Source organism: Malania oleifera, chromosome 13 (assembly GCF_029873635.1).
Source record: "Malania oleifera isolate guangnan ecotype guangnan chromosome 13, ASM2987363v1, whole genome shotgun sequence".
Taxonomy (NCBI): Eukaryota; Viridiplantae; Streptophyta; class Magnoliopsida; order Santalales; family Ximeniaceae; genus Malania; species Malania oleifera.
The window spans coordinates 9,940,160-9,957,906 of NC_080429.1; the positions used below are offsets into that span (position 1 = coordinate 9,940,160).

The 17,747-nt window shown below is 36.5% G+C and overlaps 1 protein-coding gene across 5 annotated transcripts; it reads right to left on the reverse strand.

Moving 5' to 3' along the window:
• Positions 1-1,782: 1,782 nt before the first annotated feature.
• Positions 1,783-16,060, reverse strand: LOC131146971 (probable prolyl 4-hydroxylase 12). Of its 5 annotated transcripts, XM_058096878.1 has the most exons (8): positions 15,823-15,841; positions 4,505-4,553; positions 3,736-3,863; positions 3,398-3,473; positions 3,226-3,327; positions 2,644-2,701; positions 2,385-2,557; positions 1,783-2,273 (listed from the first exon to the last, which is right to left on the reverse strand). In XM_058096878.1, the coding sequence occupies exons 3-8, from the start codon at positions 3,750-3,752 to the stop codon at positions 1,905-1,907; spliced, it is 795 nt and encodes a 264-aa protein (XP_057952861.1). In that variant the 5' UTR covers positions 3,753-3,863; positions 4,505-4,553; positions 15,823-15,841; the 3' UTR covers positions 1,783-1,904. The 5 variants fall into 5 exon arrangements, with proteins under 5 accessions (XP_057952861.1, XP_057952859.1, XP_057952863.1 ...); XM_058096876.1 differs by lacking the exon at positions 4,505-4,553 and having other exon boundaries at positions 3,398-3,455; positions 3,741-3,863; positions 15,823-16,060; XM_058096880.1 differs by lacking the exon at positions 4,505-4,553 and having other exon boundaries at positions 3,398-3,455; positions 15,823-15,962.
• Between the last annotated feature and the right edge of the window lie 1,687 nt (positions 16,061-17,747).

Consider the following 17,747-nt stretch of genomic DNA (forward strand, 5'->3'; position numbering starts at 1 on the left):
GCTCATAAAATATGCTTGTAAGACTGTCTTGGCCTCCATAGGTTCATTTGCAACATCACCCACAGAAGTTGGTTTAGTTCCTTTCAATTCTTCCAGTAGCTTTAGAGCCTCCACCATCCTGCTGAGAGGCGCAATGTCGAAATAACTATTGCATAATCTTAATTAGGCTTTCTCTACTTGATCCAACCCTAACTGTTCTGAAACGAAAACAAGTTTTCTAAACTGAAGACCTTTCAAATTCAAAATAGATGTGGATGGTTAAAAATACTTCCATACTCTATTTTTTTTTTTTCAAAAATATAGTGTTTGAGGTCTTTTGAATACTCAACTAATCCACTAGAATAATGAGTCCATCCCTCTTCTTCTCCACTCAACTGGAAAGCCGCAATCCCCAAGATTAGAACTCTGGCCATTTAATCAACAGCATTGAATTTACCCAAAAATTTTATAACTCATACATTGATCAATCTCATTTCATCCAAGACAGAGATATGGAAATAGCAAGCATGGTTTAACTATTGCAACCTGCATGTTCTCTGCTTCGACTCTCAGCGACCTTATTGTTTGTGCTACTGTCCTGCTTCATCAAAGTTTAAAATTGATTGTTCCAAGAAACCGGGTGTGTAGAAATGGAAATTGAAAATGAAGCAGGGGAATCTCCGTTGTCATAGGAGGCGGAGCGATCACTATGGACATTGCTCCATAAATCCATTCTCCATGGGTTCAATGCTATCCAATATATGTGACATCGACTGAATTTGGATTCAACTTTCATTGCGGAAAACATAAAGAAATCAATCATTTAGTTAATTAGAACTCCAAAATAGAAAAGGGTAAAAGATTATCAACTGCTCCTTTCTTGAAGAATCACTCTTGGCTAACTACTTGATTTGCCTTAAATTCTCCCAATGTTCCCCCATTGCCCCATTATGGCTCTGGTCTTCCTAACATTACTTGAGCAAAAGTCGGCGCCTCTTAGTTGATTGGAGCATAAAAAACCTAGCAGGTGAGATTGGAGGCAAATTTCTTAATTTGCAGAACCATTGGAATCAAAATCTCATATGGAATGTTACATTCCAGATTGTCAATTATGTTGGTTCTAGGCTTTGCAGTTGCTTTCTCTGTTAGCCTTTTTTCCTTTGATTTCATTTCCTGTTGCTGAGAAAATCAAGGAAAACAAAAGAAAATTGCATCAACTGGGTACCCATATGATTTCGGAACCTCAACAGCAGCTACACGCCTACACTCACAAACCCAGAGTGCTGCAGGACCTGAACTTTGGTAGGATTTTTTGCAGAGTAGAGATGGAGGGAATAAAGAGAACTGAAGAGTTGGTGCAGGTGCCGCAGTTCCAGCTTCCGCATAAAAGATATATGATGACTCTGCATTCTAACACTATAGAGGTCTAAGCTCGGGAAGTGATCAGTTTTCCACGAGTACCACCACAACTATGCATTTTCATGAATGCCAGTCTTGAGAGGCTGTTGTCCTAGTGACAGCCATATTACTGAACTTGGTTAAAAAGATTAAGATTGTGTTGGGCATATAGATTTCAGGCCTGGATTTGGATTTGTGTTTGTGTTAATCAAGGCAGCTTGTGAACAAAAATCTGTGGAGCTTCAAGAAATGGAGTTTGCTGATGGCAAGCTTTCTCCCAAAAGAGACATGGGAAAAGAGGAGACTGCTATAATGAGATGGTTCACCATTCAAATATGATCTTAAATCAACTGGCTGAATCCTGTTTTTCCAGACACAATGACAGTTCATGCATGAAAAATATTATCAGTGAAAAAATCCTTTTGAACCATTAGAGAAGCTCAAAAGCCGAATCTATCCATTGGTGATAACAGGTTAAATTTGTTCCAAAAAATATATTTCAAAAAAATACGTGTCAGGTTACCCCATCAACATGCATTGCAACTCTTTCTACATGTCCCGTAGTAATCAGGAGAACCAATCATGTACACAGGATTCTTTTGACACTCCCCAAAGGCAGCCCACCTGGGGCAATTTTCATCTTCATCAGTGCATCCACTGCCACCCAACTCAAAAGAGACAATTTTCCTGTTAAGGGGTCTGGCATGGAAGAATTTGGTGGCGCACCACATTTCCCCTGCAAGGACAGGGCATCTAGCATGGGAGCTACTCTCATCAGGAGAAGTATTGAGGTTGAGAGTGAAAAATAAAATGGCATTCCCTTTGATGGGTGTTAAGGCATGGCTACTTTTTGTACAATCAGACCAAATCTTGCTCTTCCATTGGGAATTCGAAAACTGCAGTTGATGAGGGTGAATTAACTTAGTGCTTGATAATACTAATGGTAATAATAACAAGAACAACAACAATAATAATAACTATAATATCTATGTTTTCTTTTTCCACACCTGTGACTTGGGGAAGAGAATTTCACCACCCTGGGTTACATTTGAGAGATACAACACAACTGTTGCCATCAACGGCTCACTTACATTTGACAAAGATGTATTACCAAAATAATCATATGTCTCTCTAGCATCTTCAAATTGATAATGCTCAACTTTTAGAGGCTTGCTGTTCTCTAAAGGACAAAGAAAATTAAAAAACAGGCAGCAGTTTAGTCAAGTCCGAACAAAGGATAAGACAACTAAGGACCAAGGAAGTTACCCTTGGGAAGAAAAGTCCAAGCTGAAATCCTTTCCTCAATCCTTGCACCTATATCAGCCTGAGGAAACGAACACAATGATTAAATTGTTTACATGTTTAATGGTGCAGGCCTCACTACCAAAGTAGTTTTATTGATGATACATTGAAAGATAAACAAGAATGACTAAAAAGTAAAAAGGGACTCAAATAGACTGCTATGAACTTTATGAAATCTATTCAACCATGCAGACATCAAGCAAGTAATGAAAATATAAATAACTGAAGACTTAAAAAGGAAATTTTGTTGCCATGTCTGCTTGCAGCAGCTACAGTTTCATGTTTCAACAAACAAAAAGTATCCTTCAAAATCACATTACAAGCAGCTGAAGGAAATAAAGCAAGAAAGCCCATAACAAAACTACATGGTTACTAGGATGATTAAAAGCACCACATGCAAATGAAATATGTAATGCAGCGATCCAGTGAGTCCACAACCAACTTTGTACTTTCCCAGTTTGACAAGCTCTAAGACAAGTAACCTTCACAGAACCCCAAAAAAACCACCAACTGCATTTCTAAGTAGAAAGAAATATGAAAACTTACTTCCTCATTCAGAGAAACTTCTGAGCTTTCAAGCAGCTTTTTCATAACAACATTCCCCAACTCACCACTGTTAGTCAAATGTTTATCTTTCTTGCCATGTGCCTAAACCAAAAAAGAGTTTGAGAACCAACGCAAGCATATTGAATTATATGCTAAATAGATATGAAATTACCAACACAATAAGCTGGTCACACTCCTCATCTGACAGAAAGCCTTCGTACAAGAAAACCCTAGCCCAAGAATAATTTCTTCAGATTGTTAAATAAACAAGAAAATGAACAGATAAAGAATTTAATATACACTTGTAAATATCCTTTCCCAAAACAAATGCTTTATGCAGATCCCACTAATTTCAGAAACATTATAAGCAAGGGAGAGACATCCAAAAGCAGCATCATATTTCATTTCAGAAAAAAGTGTTGCCAAACTAACTGCCTTGTATGCCAAGACCCATTATAATATATATAAAGCATGCCAAGACCTATCAAAAAAGAAAGTTCACCAAAATACCTGACCTTGGTCGCCATGAAAGTTGGACAACACGTGATGGATCGATTCTCTTCAGTTGAACTGAATGACCCAGTTGTAAGACAGTTTCCTGGTCCACCTCATTCTTACTTCTCAATTCCTTCCGGCTACTGAAGCAAAATGATTTTTAAGAAACATGATGTTACTAGAAAAAGCAAAACATATAAAAAAAAAAATCTTTACATAGCATAAAATCATGGACATGCAAATCGTTGTTAGGGGAAATATATATATAAGAAAATAAAATAAAAACTCAGTAACTAGAATCCAGGAGATAATTCTTAGAAATTATATAGCACACCACATAGTACCATCATTTTAGGAAATCCCACTTATTTAAAAGGATACACAATTAGGGGCAAATCAGATCAGGGACAGATAGGTGGTTTACAACACAGATAAAAACATGTAACACCCAGTTGACAAGGCTCCCACACAATCAGGGATCTGGGGAAGTATATATACACAATCTTGCCTCCACGCTTGGAGTTTATGTGCTTTGAACCTCTGACATTAAGGTTTGGCTGTAAAACCCCTATTATTGAGTCAAGGCTCTCCCGCACAGCAAAACATGTCTTGAGAATATAAAACCAGAAAACCTAAAAAAATCTATCTTCTATCATAACTAGGCTACTAGCCATCACTCAGCACTGCAAAATGATTTATGGAAATTATATTCCTTGAAAAGTTGGTAAAATAGACTTCTTAATCATCTAATCAAATGATATCAAACTTTAGGATTGCAATGAACCTGGTATATAAAGTAACTGCTTCTTCACTTCATGCCTCCTTTTGATGAACTCCTCAATACAATTTCCAAAGTGAAAAGCATTAATCACTTTGAATTCAAACATGTAGAAAATGAAATTCAGAATAATTATTATCTGGAATCAAATATTAAAAGACTGAATCAACTGAGCCTAATAGAACTATATGTCTGTTGAACCAACTTTATACCCCAGAAAAAAAATCATGAAAAACAAGTATACGCTATGAACATTATTTTCCTCTTCTTTTTCCTAGCAACCAAATGAAGGTTACACTGAACTAACCTTTCCCTAGTTCCACAGCAATCAAATTGAAGTTCACATTGAACCAAATTTTGCACCCCAAGAAAAGTTCTCTCCTAGGTTGGTCTTTCCAGTTTGTGTTCTCAAAGAACACACCATGAAACTAAGAAAGAATTTTTCACTGCACAATTTAAATAAAGAGAGAAGGTTCTCTCTTGATTTCTGTGCTGAGCTGCTACGAAGGTCTTATACCTATTTAGGAATACCTCCCAGAGCCCCACATAAATCCAAGGCAATCTGGGAGTGGGACATATCATCATGAAGTTTGATAGGAAGCCTCCGTTGTAGATAGCTTGCCATTAGACTAACACTTACAAAGAGTACTTAAGAACCTTCCCACCTACTTTCTGATGCAATAAGAGCTTCAAAGCTGGCAATGGCAATATTTGGCATTTTTTAAGGATTTTTGGTCATATCTTTTAATTTATTAATTTTAAGATTTTCCCTATTTTTGTAGCATTTTTATAGTTGGATTTTATAAGTTAATAATCCAGTAGATTATCTAGGGTTTTATGATTACCTAACAATTTTATGATTTAAATATTTTACAATTATTTGTTGGTCTGATTTGTTAGAGATTTTATATTATGTTTCATAATTAGGACTTGATCTCAATTCCTAGAGATTGTTTGCTTATTATTATTAGGATAAAAAGGCTATATAAAGGCTTGATGTGTAACCATGAGAGGAGATTGGAATATTGAGAATTCAGCCCTATAATGTTTTCATTTTTGTTTTCCCTCTTTTATTTTCCTATTGCTTTTTATTATTTTCCTGCACCCTTCTCTTCTGCCAATTGGTCCTACATCACTTTCTTATGCCATACAATATTGCACAAATACATTGAAGAGCTAGAGCTAGAACAGAGTTCAAATATCATCTAGTCAATTAGGAAAGGTAGTAATTTCAAAGAATATTTTTCTCGTCGGGAAGGGAGACATTCACACTCCAATATAGATGAATAAAGCACTCTTAACAAAATAGGTGTGGCATTTTGACTTGGAAAAGGAACCAGTTTGGCAGTTCGAGCGTGGATTAAAGCTTGTTCTGACAGAGGGAATGGAGAGTGGTACAAGATGAAGGTTTTTTAATCCCATCAAATCGGCTTCAGAAACAATAAACATCGGAATTATGGAGGTGTGCAAGGGTTCAGCAACCATTATTCTACTTCGAGACGATGTGCAGTGTAGAGACCTGGAAAATTTAATTTATGAAAGTAATAAAGAAAAGAAGGGGAAAGAAATTTAAAGGGGCATCAACAAGGGTTCGCCGACGAACTGATAGTTTTCGTCGATGAACGTCCTTTTTGGTATCGTCGACGAGTACACGTGTCTCGTCAACGAGAAGATACTAAGAGCAGGAAATTCAAGCCATTAAGGGTTCGTCAACAAACTCATTATCTTCGTTGACGAACACCCTTCTGCAGCTCATCGATGAGTACACGTATCTTGTCGACGAAGCCACGTGGCCAACGGTCTATAATATGCTGAAAATGGGATTTCAGCATGAAATATCATTTCTCTCCTCTCTCTCTCTCTCTCTCTAGGTTCAATTTCTCCACCTTCTCTCTTCATTTCCGGCCCAATTCTTCCCCGATTCGACGATCAGGAACCACCACAATGATCTGGGGAAGATTCTCTACAACTTAGTCGGAGCGGATTGTTGATTTGGAGTCCTTGAGCACCACTCCAAAATCAAGGTAAATAAGATATTTTAGGGTTTAAGTATTTATTTGGAGTATATAGGGCCTAGGAAGTGCTAAATGAGGAATATTGTGGGAGATGAGTTGATTGATTTGGACAAAACATGAATTTTAGGAATTTGAGTTTCGAACGCCACAGCCGTAGGATTTGGGGTTTTAACAGTAAGTCAGGTAAGAGGAAATTATAACAGCTATTTTTGGGATATGATATTTTACCTGTGATTAATATGTTATAAATATTACACAAAAATTGTGTGGCATGAGAAATATGATATAACAAGTTTATACTAGGAATGTAAATAAAATCGGGGTATATGATTTGAGCTGAGGATAATGAGATTATGAAATATATATATATATATATATTGAACTGTTTTATACAGAAACGAAGTTATGGAAATTTAATTATGTATTATATACATAATTGTGATGAAATGAGATTTTTATATGTAAATGATGAAAAGTAGCATACAAAATGATTTTATGGAAAAACGAAGAATTGTGATATATATATATATATATATATATATATATATATGTGTGCAATATACTGGGAAATGATAAAATGTCGTATTGATATGTTTACTGAGAAATGTTGAAATACGAGAAATGAGACATTTATTATGAGGAGAATGAAACAGAAAATGATGAGAATACTACTGATGTGATGAGATGAAATGTGAATACTGAATTGTGAATACTGAAATGTGATACCGAAATGTGAATACTGAATTGAGAATATTGAAATGTGAATATAAAAATGTGGAAATGAGTACCCTGATGGACTGTTGTTGATAGAGAACACGATACCGTTGCTAGTAAGGTGATAGTGCAACCACACGGTCTCATGGAGAGTGTGGCGAGACAGTCGAATGGGCCTGTGAAGGATTGTGATGCCCTCCTGAGGTCCGGACCAGGATTGGGTAGACCATTCATACTACAGACACGTTCCCATTTGATCTAACCAAGTAGGCCAACTGCAATTAGATCCAGCTTTCGGGCCGCACAACCCAGTCATGGGGGGAAGCATGACGATGAGATGGGCTTATCCTCAGGGCAGCCATGAGTTACAGACATGTTGTGGATTTTATACTGGCGACAACTCATGTGCTAGATTATAATTACTCATTATAGACACGTTGAGATATTTATATGAGGATACTCATGGTCTAGAATGTGAAAATGAAAATGAGAAAGAAAAGCTTATGAAAGCTATTAAGAAATGAAAATGAGAAAGAAAAGCTTATGAAAGCTATTGAGATATGAATATGAGAAAGAAAAGCTTATGAAAGAAAATGTGAATATGATTTTGAGAAATAAGAAAGTACGTATATGATTATGAAAATGATAAGAGAGTTTTGAAAAATATGTTTTACACATATATATGATTATGAGTACATATCTATGTATTTTCTCCCAATTGTTATATTTATTAAAATGGAATGTGATATGATATAATTGAACTCATACTACAACACACTGTGAATAATTTATTCCGTCTTACTGAGAGTTGTCTCACCCAAATATTTAAATATTTCAGGGAATCATAACAGGCTAGGAGATAGAGCTCCAAGATAGAGGGGAGCTAGTACCTTGATATACAGGGTGAGTGTTTTGTGTTGGGAATGTGTTTATGTAATCCCCTAGAGTATATTATGGACTTTTGGGAATGTATATGGATGTATAGAACTCTTTTTATTTGTATTCTGGATGGTATGTAAATATGAACTTCCGCTGTTAGGTATGTTTTTAAATGATGGACTGATTATCCGGTATCCCACTTCAAGTCAGGTTGTGTTGATATGGTATCAGAGTTGTGACGTGGCAAGGGTTGGATAATTATTATTGTTTATAAAAAAAAAATGGTATGAAAAATTGGGTCGTGACATGCAGTGCAGTGAATCCCTTTGAAAAATCTGTTATCACAAATATGAGGATGTGTTTGGGAGCTCAGAGTTTCAAAAGATTTAAATTTGTGCGGATTTTAATGTAATTTAGAAGGGAGTATCTTATTTTAGTAATTAGGCGGTGTGGGCAGGAGGGTATTTTTGTATTTCATGTCTTCTTATTGTTAATATATATGAGGGAAGACCTGGAGCTGGACATATGCTCCAGGAGACTGCCAACCAGGCTTTCACCCTTTCTCTTCCTCTCTTTTTCTCCTCTCCATCTCTAAAACTAGTTGCTGCATTTTCTTCATTCAGCCTTCAACTTATTTCAAATTTACTACATGGTACCGAGAAATAAACTTCTCTAAACCTGATGAATCTGACATAGTTACAACCCTTCTCTTCCTCTCCTTTTCTCTCCCTCGTAGACTCTTAAAATAGAGAATTTTTTTTCTGGTTTGACAGTCATTTAGGTCCCTCTCATCCATGAGCCACTCTTGTGGGAATTGTGTGGCTCATGGTAGTTTCCTCATGCAAAGACAGCAACCTAGTGTTTCTAGAAGATTGCTGTTGCCGTTGATGTTTCCTCTCCAGTAATGATACTGTTTGATATTGTGATTGCTGTTTCCATGCCCGCATACACTTCCAGCAGCTGCCAGGTTGTTTTTTGAGTGCTTGCACTGCTGTTTAAGCGCCTGCGGTGCTGCATTATGGTCTGCCCTGTTATGTGTGACCTGCTCTGTTCTGTGTGGTCAAAAAGCAAACTTTAATAAATGAAAAACTATTTATGCCAGTGATTCCTCCTAGCGTACTGTAACTTAAATCCTGATGTAGTAGGTACCTCTTGAAGTTCTGGACTTTTGAAATTCTCGAGTGTTGTTCTGTGCTAGTGTGTGCTTGTTCATTCCTCATACTAGGGTATGCTGATTGTAGTGCATTAGGGGCGGTTTTGATGGCCCCTGCAAAGAGAGCTTTAGCTGATACTGTTACGGACAAATTACAGTCATCAAATTGGTTGGATCCTTCAAGCTTATTTCCATGATAGTTCAGCCATGGTTAGCTTTGCCTTTATCTGTGTTATGGGAAGTCCTAGAGGACAAGAATGATGGCAAGGTCAGGTGGCAATCATAGCAAAAGTAGTGTGTAGAAGGAGTTCATTGTGGCAATTCTGACATTTTACACACATTGAATTGAAGCAAGGACAATCATTCAGTATTGGGATCTCCACAAGAAACTAACTTGGGGCAATAAGTCTGTTACTAAGGATGATTTCAATGTTGACACTTCAAATGTGTTCAATCATTCCATTGTGGAGTTGAGTACATCAACTACAAGGCTCAAGGGGAGTATAACAATCTTGTCTGCATCATTAAACAACTCCAAACTTAGTCTTCTACATCTTGTGCCACTATGGCTTATTCAAGTATAACCAAGCTTCTTGCCTTTTGATCCACCACATGCTAGGTTACTAGTTTTGGTGCCTCCTCCCACATGACGGGTAGTCCTAATTTGTTTGTCTTTGAAACCCACAATTTTAGTTAGTCAATTAACTAAAATGCATAACTATTATGTAACCTTCTTTGCTTCTCCTTTCTCATACAAAAAAGAGGAGCAATGGAGGGCTTAAGAAGGATGGCATGTACTATTTCAACAATAGTGGTGGTAGATTCAATTCTTGTCATATGGCTTCTTCAGTTTCTACCCATGGTGTTTCTCCAAATCATATGCTTGTTTGGGTCATCCATCCCTCCAAAAACTAAACTAGTCATTCCCATGTTTAAGTCTTTTTCTAGTTTTGGGTGTTCTATGTGTTTGTAAGGAAAGCACATTAGGGCCTTCTTTCAATCTAGAGAAAAGTCTCGTACTAAATCATTTATTGTACTCATTCACATATACGGGATCCATGTAAATTCAATAATTTCACTCATCATCAATATTTTGTGATCTTTGAGGATGATTTTTCACTTCTAACTTAGATCTATTTGTTAAAAACAGGTCTGAATTTCTCATAACTCATTTTGGCATTATTGTTCAAATCTTTTGAAATGATAATGCACTTGATTTGTACAAAATGAGCTTCACGCTTTTTTCTAGGCCAAATGGATTATTCATCAAACATCTTGTGTTCATACCCCTTAACTAGCTGAACATAGGATGCCCTTCCTATATGCCCCCTGTTAAAGCTTGATATACATTGTTCACCCACAACCTAAAGCTTTTAGGTAAAGTGGTAATCTAACATAGTAGCGAAGCTAGTTACTAGGAAGCACTGGGTTCTAGTCTTGTTGCCCATGTTTATTGTGTGGGGTTTAAAATATTACTATATTCCCTATAAGGGATGTTATTGATTGTGCGTACATCTCTCCATGTGCTCTCTGGTCACACATGTGAGGGAGAGCTAAAGCTGTATACATATTGTTGACCCACAATCTCACAACTTAAGCTTTTAGATAAAGTGGTAACCTAACAATGGTCTAAAGGGGTTGTTAGATTACTACTTTACCTAAAATCTTAAGTTGTTGAGTTTTGGGACAACAATGTAACATCAAGCTTTAACACTCCCACGCACTTACAGCCCCACAGCATGTGGAGACAAAAACACACAATAAATAACACTCCTAATAGGTAACATAATAATTTTTTAAACACCACACAATAAACACAAGCAATAAGACTAGAACCAGGACCTCCTAGTAACCAACTCAAACACCATGTCAGATTACCACTTTATCTAAAAGCTTAAGTTATTAGGTTGTGGGCCAACAATGCATATCAAACTTTAATAGGGACAAATTCCTTTTCCATCATGTACACAAAAACGTCCATGTTCTTTGTTGTATCACGTGTCTTTGGGTCCACATGTTTTGTTCATGTACGCAAAAACATCCATGTTGTACATGCTAATCAAAACAAGTTCTCTCCTCATGTTGTTAAATGAATCATTTTGAGTACTTGAGAATCATAAAGAATATAGATTTTTTGATCCCCAGATTAGCAGGAAATATGTTACAGACACATGTACTCAACAATCCTTAGCTGCTTATCCTATTGTTCGTTATGTTTCAATTCTTCACAATCCTATCCCTAGTCCTATGCTTTCTTTTTCCTTGTCTATTTCCTTTGTCCCTATTCTTTCCTCCCATGTTGAAGCACTCGCTAACCCTAGGAGGAAGCATGTAATGGATGTAGAAAGGAATGCCTTGACCACTCAAAGGACATGAGACTTGGCGGGTCTCCTCCTAGTAAGGACTTGGTTAGGTGTAATTGGGTCCTACCCCATCAAGTATCTTCCTCACAACTCTATTGAACAACTAAAGGCTCAATTGGTGCCAATAGTACACTCAAACAAATAGTATTGATTATTTTTAGACCATCTTCCTTGTTGTTAGACTAAATTTAGATTGCATATTAATCTCGTTCGCAATTAATTCTAATTGGCCCTTGATGCGAAGAATGCCTTAGAAGTGGTATACATGGAGCAACCTCATCAGTATATTGCTTGAGGGAGGATGATAAAGTATGTAGGTTTCATAAGGTCTTAAGAAATCTCCTTGAATCTGGTTTGACAAATTTGTATGGTGGTCGCTGCATTTGGTTTTATCTGGTGCTACTTTGAATTGATCGCAAAAAGGAGACATTTTTGGGACTCCTAGTAATTTATGTTGATGATATCATCATCACTAGGAGCGACTAAAGGGGGTTTGTAAGTGTCAAGCAAGGGCTTGAAACAAAATTTTAGATCAAGGACTAAGGTACTCTGAATTGCTTTCTTGGTTCGAGATTGTATAGTGCAAAAAAAGGGTCGACTCCATCTCAGCTAAAATATATCTTGGACATGCTAATTGAGAGTGTGTTGGGAGCTAAACCAATTGAGACTCTTGTCGATCACTATGTGATGTTCTCTAGGGTTGTTAGCCCGGACTTTGAAAACAAACATCAATATTGGCACTTGGTTGGCAAGTTGATCTGCTTGATTGTCACTAGACTTGACATATCCTTTGATGTGGGGGTGATAAATCATTTTATGGAAAATCCCAAGCCACACTTGAAAGTTGTTTGTAACATCAATATTGGCACTTGGCTGGCAAGTTGATCAGCTTGATTGTCACTAGATTTGGCATATCCTTTGATGTGGGGGTGATGAATCATTTTATGGAAAATCCCAAAGCCACACTTGAATGCTATTTGTAGGATCTTGCAATATCTCATCAAAGGCTCTCTAGGCACAAGGATACATAAATTTAGGGGAAAAAGATGTTGATCTCCCTTAAGGTTTGGTAAAAAGATAGAGACCTCCCCTAAGGATTCAAAAATCCCAAAAACCTCCCCTGAGGTTTATTAAAAACGCACAAACCTCCCCTAGTATTTTTCAAAAAGACAAATCTTTTGAGGGGAGGTTTGCATCCTTTTGGAAAATCAAAGAGGAGGTTTGTCGCATTTTTAAAACCTCAGGAGAGGTCAATGGATTTTTGAAACCTCAAGGGAGGTCCCTATCTTTTTGTCAAACAACAGGGAAGGTCAGTGTCTTTTTGCCCTAAATTTAATAAAAAGTGTGAGATGATGGAATACTCTAATACAAATTGGGGTAGCTCTCTAAGGTCTACTATATACTACTAGATATTGTACATTGGTAATCATGTTACATGGGGTAGCAAGAAACAAACTAGTGTAGCAAGAATTAGTGCTCAAGTAAAATGTTGAGCCATGGCTCATAGGTTAAGCAAGCTTATGTGGTAGTCTCTTATGTTAGAAATAATATTTATTCGTGGTAACAAAGATTATAGATATGTTTTGTGATAGTCAAGGTCCCATTTATGTTCCTAGGAACCTAATGCTTCCTAAGAGGACAAAGCACATTGAACTTGAATATCATTTTGTGGGATGTTGTCTTAAAGAAGGTCATGAGGACTCCATTTGTGAGAGAAATCAGTTAGAGGATGTTTCACAAGGCCTTATTTAAGCCCGCCTCGTCTAGTTGAGGGTGAGTATTAGAACATAATATGTTATTATAGTAATTAGGAGGTCTGAGTGGGGTATTCTTCCCCTTCATATCTTTTTATTGTTCATATATAAGACGGTAGACCTCGAGCAGCATGTATGCTCGAGGAGACTGCCAAATGGTCTTTCTCCCTTTCTTCTCTTCTTCTCTTATCCATCTCTAACCCTAAGTGTTGTAGTTTCTTTAGTGAATCTTCAATTTTTTTTCAGATATACTACAAAACACATACAATTTTGTAATGCCTTTTATCCAAACCCACGCAAATTCAAGTCCAAGCAAACTCAAAGCTCCCAAACAAAGTGAAGAGTTATCTATGCAGAAGATTTCAAAAGCGGAATCTGCTTTTAAAAGTTATAAGGGCATACATTAGTATCCCATGTTTGCCAGGAGATTTTAGGCTAGGGTGGATTCAGCAGTATCTTTGTTCAAATTGCTCTACGACTAAAATAGTATAGGGCCACATTGGATCATTCAAAATGGACACCGTATGGATGGCTTGTTTGTGGTAAAATCTTTCTACAATGCTCGAGTAACAGGCATGAATATTCCCTCATGAGGCAATTTGAAAGTCAGCAGCCACTAGAGTTGTAGTGAGGAGAGTTGAACAGTACTCTAACCTTGAAGAACATAGATAGATGTTTCCTTTGCTTCAATGGTGGTCAACCAATTCATCATTTGTTTTTTACACCATCCTGATGCTCAGGATGCATGGTCAATGTTCTTGTCTTTGATGATGGCCACTTGGGAGTTCCCTTATGCTGCCTCTTATTTTCCAAACAACTAGTAGATAAATGGTGCCTCTAACAGAAAAAGGAAGTCATGGGAAATCATGCCCTAATTAGAACACTCTCTATTGTCAAACTAGGAGCTCAATTGCATTCATTAGGTGCTGTCAGTTCTATGTGTCATGCCCATAGTCTTGATGAAATTGGCAGAGCTACACAGGTTGGCACCAATTCACATTTAGAATGAGAGAATCTGGCCAACAAAGAAGTTTGAGGTCTTCTCTAATTTCATTAGGATCTTTCACTAGAAGTGCTTAAGGGGGTGAAGTTCTTGTTAAAGCTTGATATACATCGTTGGCCCACTAGCTAACAACTTAAGCTTTCAGCACACCTCACTAATGCTCACCATGTATCCATCTATCCTTTCATCTATCATATCACATATAGAAGTTGCACAACACTTCAAAAAATGTGAATAGAATGTCATGTGTAAGGAATTCAATTATTTAAATTTTCTGCCTAACATTCCTATTGTGCTCCAGCCTCATTTCCCTAGGGTGAATTTTGATGAATGCCCTCCATGCTACTGAGTGCATTATCCAAGGAAGAGATGATCTTGATTTAAGATAGGGTCTAATCAAAAGTGTGATGACACCAGAATATTCAAGTGAATCAAGCCACGCAATCTAGAACCCAGAATCTCTCAACTCCCATTTGGTTGACATTTGGATTGAATAGGGGATCAAAGAGGCAATTGATGCAAGGTATTCCACATGGCCTGATAGAGAACCACATGACTAGGAGACAAATGTGTTTCCCCCATGACATCATTGACATGGGGAATACATGTTCTTAATTAGGAGAGTAGGAAGCACCGACACTCAAAAAACCTCCAACTGTCAACTCCTAAGCTGTTGGACACCAACACTTGTTCGAGACAGCCCAACACTTGTTAATTTAAGAGCCAGACATGTTCCAGCACAGCCCAACACATTTTTAGAGATGGCTTTTACAATTCCTGATATAGAATCTTTTAGGCTTTTCTTTTTATATTTTTGGTAGATTATTACTTGTACCTGGACCAATGTTTTTCATGATCTTTACAGCTAGTTGCTTCTTGTTTTTACTTTTCATTATTGATGAACTAGTATGATTATGTTATATATGATGGTACTTCTATAAATGTGTGATGTCAAAGCCTCGAAATACGAATACAAGCAATAACAACGTAGAAGAATTTATTCAAAGATGGACATTAATAATGCGTAGAATTCAACAATAATTTACTACCTGCAATATTTTACTTCTAAAAGGAAAAAACCAATAATCAGGATGCCAAAGAACACACCCCCAAATGAAGAAAATCCATCTGTGCCATCGTCTGCTCCCTCTCTTTTCCTTGAATCCCTCAGTAACTTAAACATCAGAAAATTACCCGCTCCCTTCTGGTCACTCTCTTTTGTTCTATTTTGCAGGCATCAACCCAAATCACCCATTACCTCGCTAAGCAACCAAGACCAGAATCCGGGAATTTAACAGTCTCAGATCAAGAACACTCCGTATTCCAAATGTCTAACAGAATTTTCTCATAATTATTAAAAGATTTACAATAAAGCAACCACAGCATTGGCATAAATTGAACAAAATTGTAGCTGAAATGCGAGAATGGAGATGGTTTTCTTACATTTCTGCATAACAGCCCGAACACGAACATGCGAACACCAAAAGAATAAAAATCAGGTGCAGGGAAGCCATTAATGAATGTGAAGCCGACGCTGAGAGACAATTGACGAATGGTTTATCAAAACAAATAGGAATTTTATGCCCTTGCGCTTGGCGTGAAATCGAGAGCTTCGGCTCAGGTGTAACGGCGCAACATGGAGGCTAATATTGTGTTTTACCTTGGCTTTTATGCATAGAGGGTGGCCTCCTGATTTTCTATCAGTAATTATACTAAATTTGTTTTTTTAAAATATATATTTTTTTTAAAAAAAAATTGTCAATCGAAATAAAATTTTGAAAATTTTTAATTTTTAATTTTACTTTTGCAAATCTGTGATTAAAAGAGCTGAAATTTGTCGAAGAAAAAATTAGGTCTTCAAAAGTGATCCTCGTATCCGACCTTCCTAATAAATGAAAATACTTAATGTATCCCATAAGATTATGCATGAATCTTGTTATAAAATATTATATATTTCTTTTGTTCAATGTAAAGGCAATGTATAAAATGATGGGAGTAAAACAAGAAATTTACTTTATCATAGCATAATTAAAAATTATATTATTATTTTAAAATAAAGTAGAATGAAATTGTAATTGTACTATGAGTAAAGAAAAGTAAATAATTATGAAAGATTTATATGGTGCTTGGAAATGTGGAATATAGATCTTGAATTTGAGTTAATTAGATTTGATGAAAAACGTAATACAAAATTTTATTTTATTTTTTTCTTTCAAATGTACACAAATTTAAATTCATGTTCAGAAATTCGTACTACAAAGTCTATCTTAGTATTTTGATCTTATTCAAGTTGCGAGTAAAGAAAAATGGACAGTAATTTTGATACAGAACACCTAGAAAAATAAAAATCCGAACAAAGCAAGTTAATTGAATGATACAAGAAATCCTTAATGCTAGTCGTCCAATTGAAATAATATTGTTGTACTTTGTAATTTTATTTTATTTTTTTATTACGTCGAGTTCCTCTCGTCCCTATCACCACCAGCAAACACTCCCCTTCGGGGCACGCAACCTGGCACACAACTTGGCGGGACCAGCGAGAGAGACTAATCCCACGCCTTCAGGCACGGCACCCTCCACACGTGTAGGAGTAAATCGCAGATGTGCACTCAGAATGACAGGATTTGAACTCTCAACCTCTCCGTCTAGAGGCTTGTGAGACTCCGTCCTTACCACCCGAGCTTATGCCAGGGGGCTACTTTGTCATTTTACTTGTTTGTTATATAAATGGTCTGAATTGAACTATCAAAATCATAAAGAGGTCTTGGATTTGGATTGTATTGAATTTGAATAAAATGTAACATAAAATTATTTTAAAATTTATCCAAATCTATTCAAATCCAAATTTAAAGTCCAAAATTCATAAGCATAAAATATTTTATCTTTAATTCCACTCGCTAATCATTTTGCTAGTTGTATCCTTTCTAGCTCTTTTTGATTAGCTGCCTTCCCCTTCAAAAGTTTATGAATCGACAAAACTTTTAATCGACAATTCTTTTTTCGACTCAATTATTGCACAATTATTTCAATTAGTTGAGCTAGTGTTTTAATTCCATGTTGTCTGTATTAGCTCCTAAAACAAGTCTACTATAAAACTTAAACTAGTTAAAGTGAATAGTCAGTTTTTTACAAGTAATTGAAGAAATTGTGTGTATCTAAAAGGTAAAATGCTTGGTTGTTACCCTTTCTGTGCAGCATGGACCAGAACAAATTGCTGGATTGTGCATATCAAATTTAAGTCATCTTTCTTTCTTTTTTTTTGGTCCAACTCTGCAACAGCTGCATCTTCATTTCCTTTCAGCAACATCATTTTTTCTCTAAAAGGTAAATTTTCACAGTTGATCCCATTAACTTCAGCAAGCTGAGCA

Bases quoted from the DNA above. Each gene is read 5' to 3' on its own strand.
- LOC131146971 (XM_058096876.1), bottom strand. From the start codon at position 15,893: ATGGCTTCCCTGCACCTGATTTTTATTCTTTTGGTGTTCGCATGTTCG. The intron at 2,558-2,643 runs GTAACTTCCTTG...TTTGTCCTTTAG, and splicing joins TTGGACTTTTCTTCCCAAGG to AGAACAGCAAGCCTCTAAAA. The intron at 2,274-2,384 runs GTGTGGAAAAAG...CATCAACTGCAG, and splicing joins TTCTCTTCCCCAAGTCACAG to TTTTCGAATTCCCAATGGAA.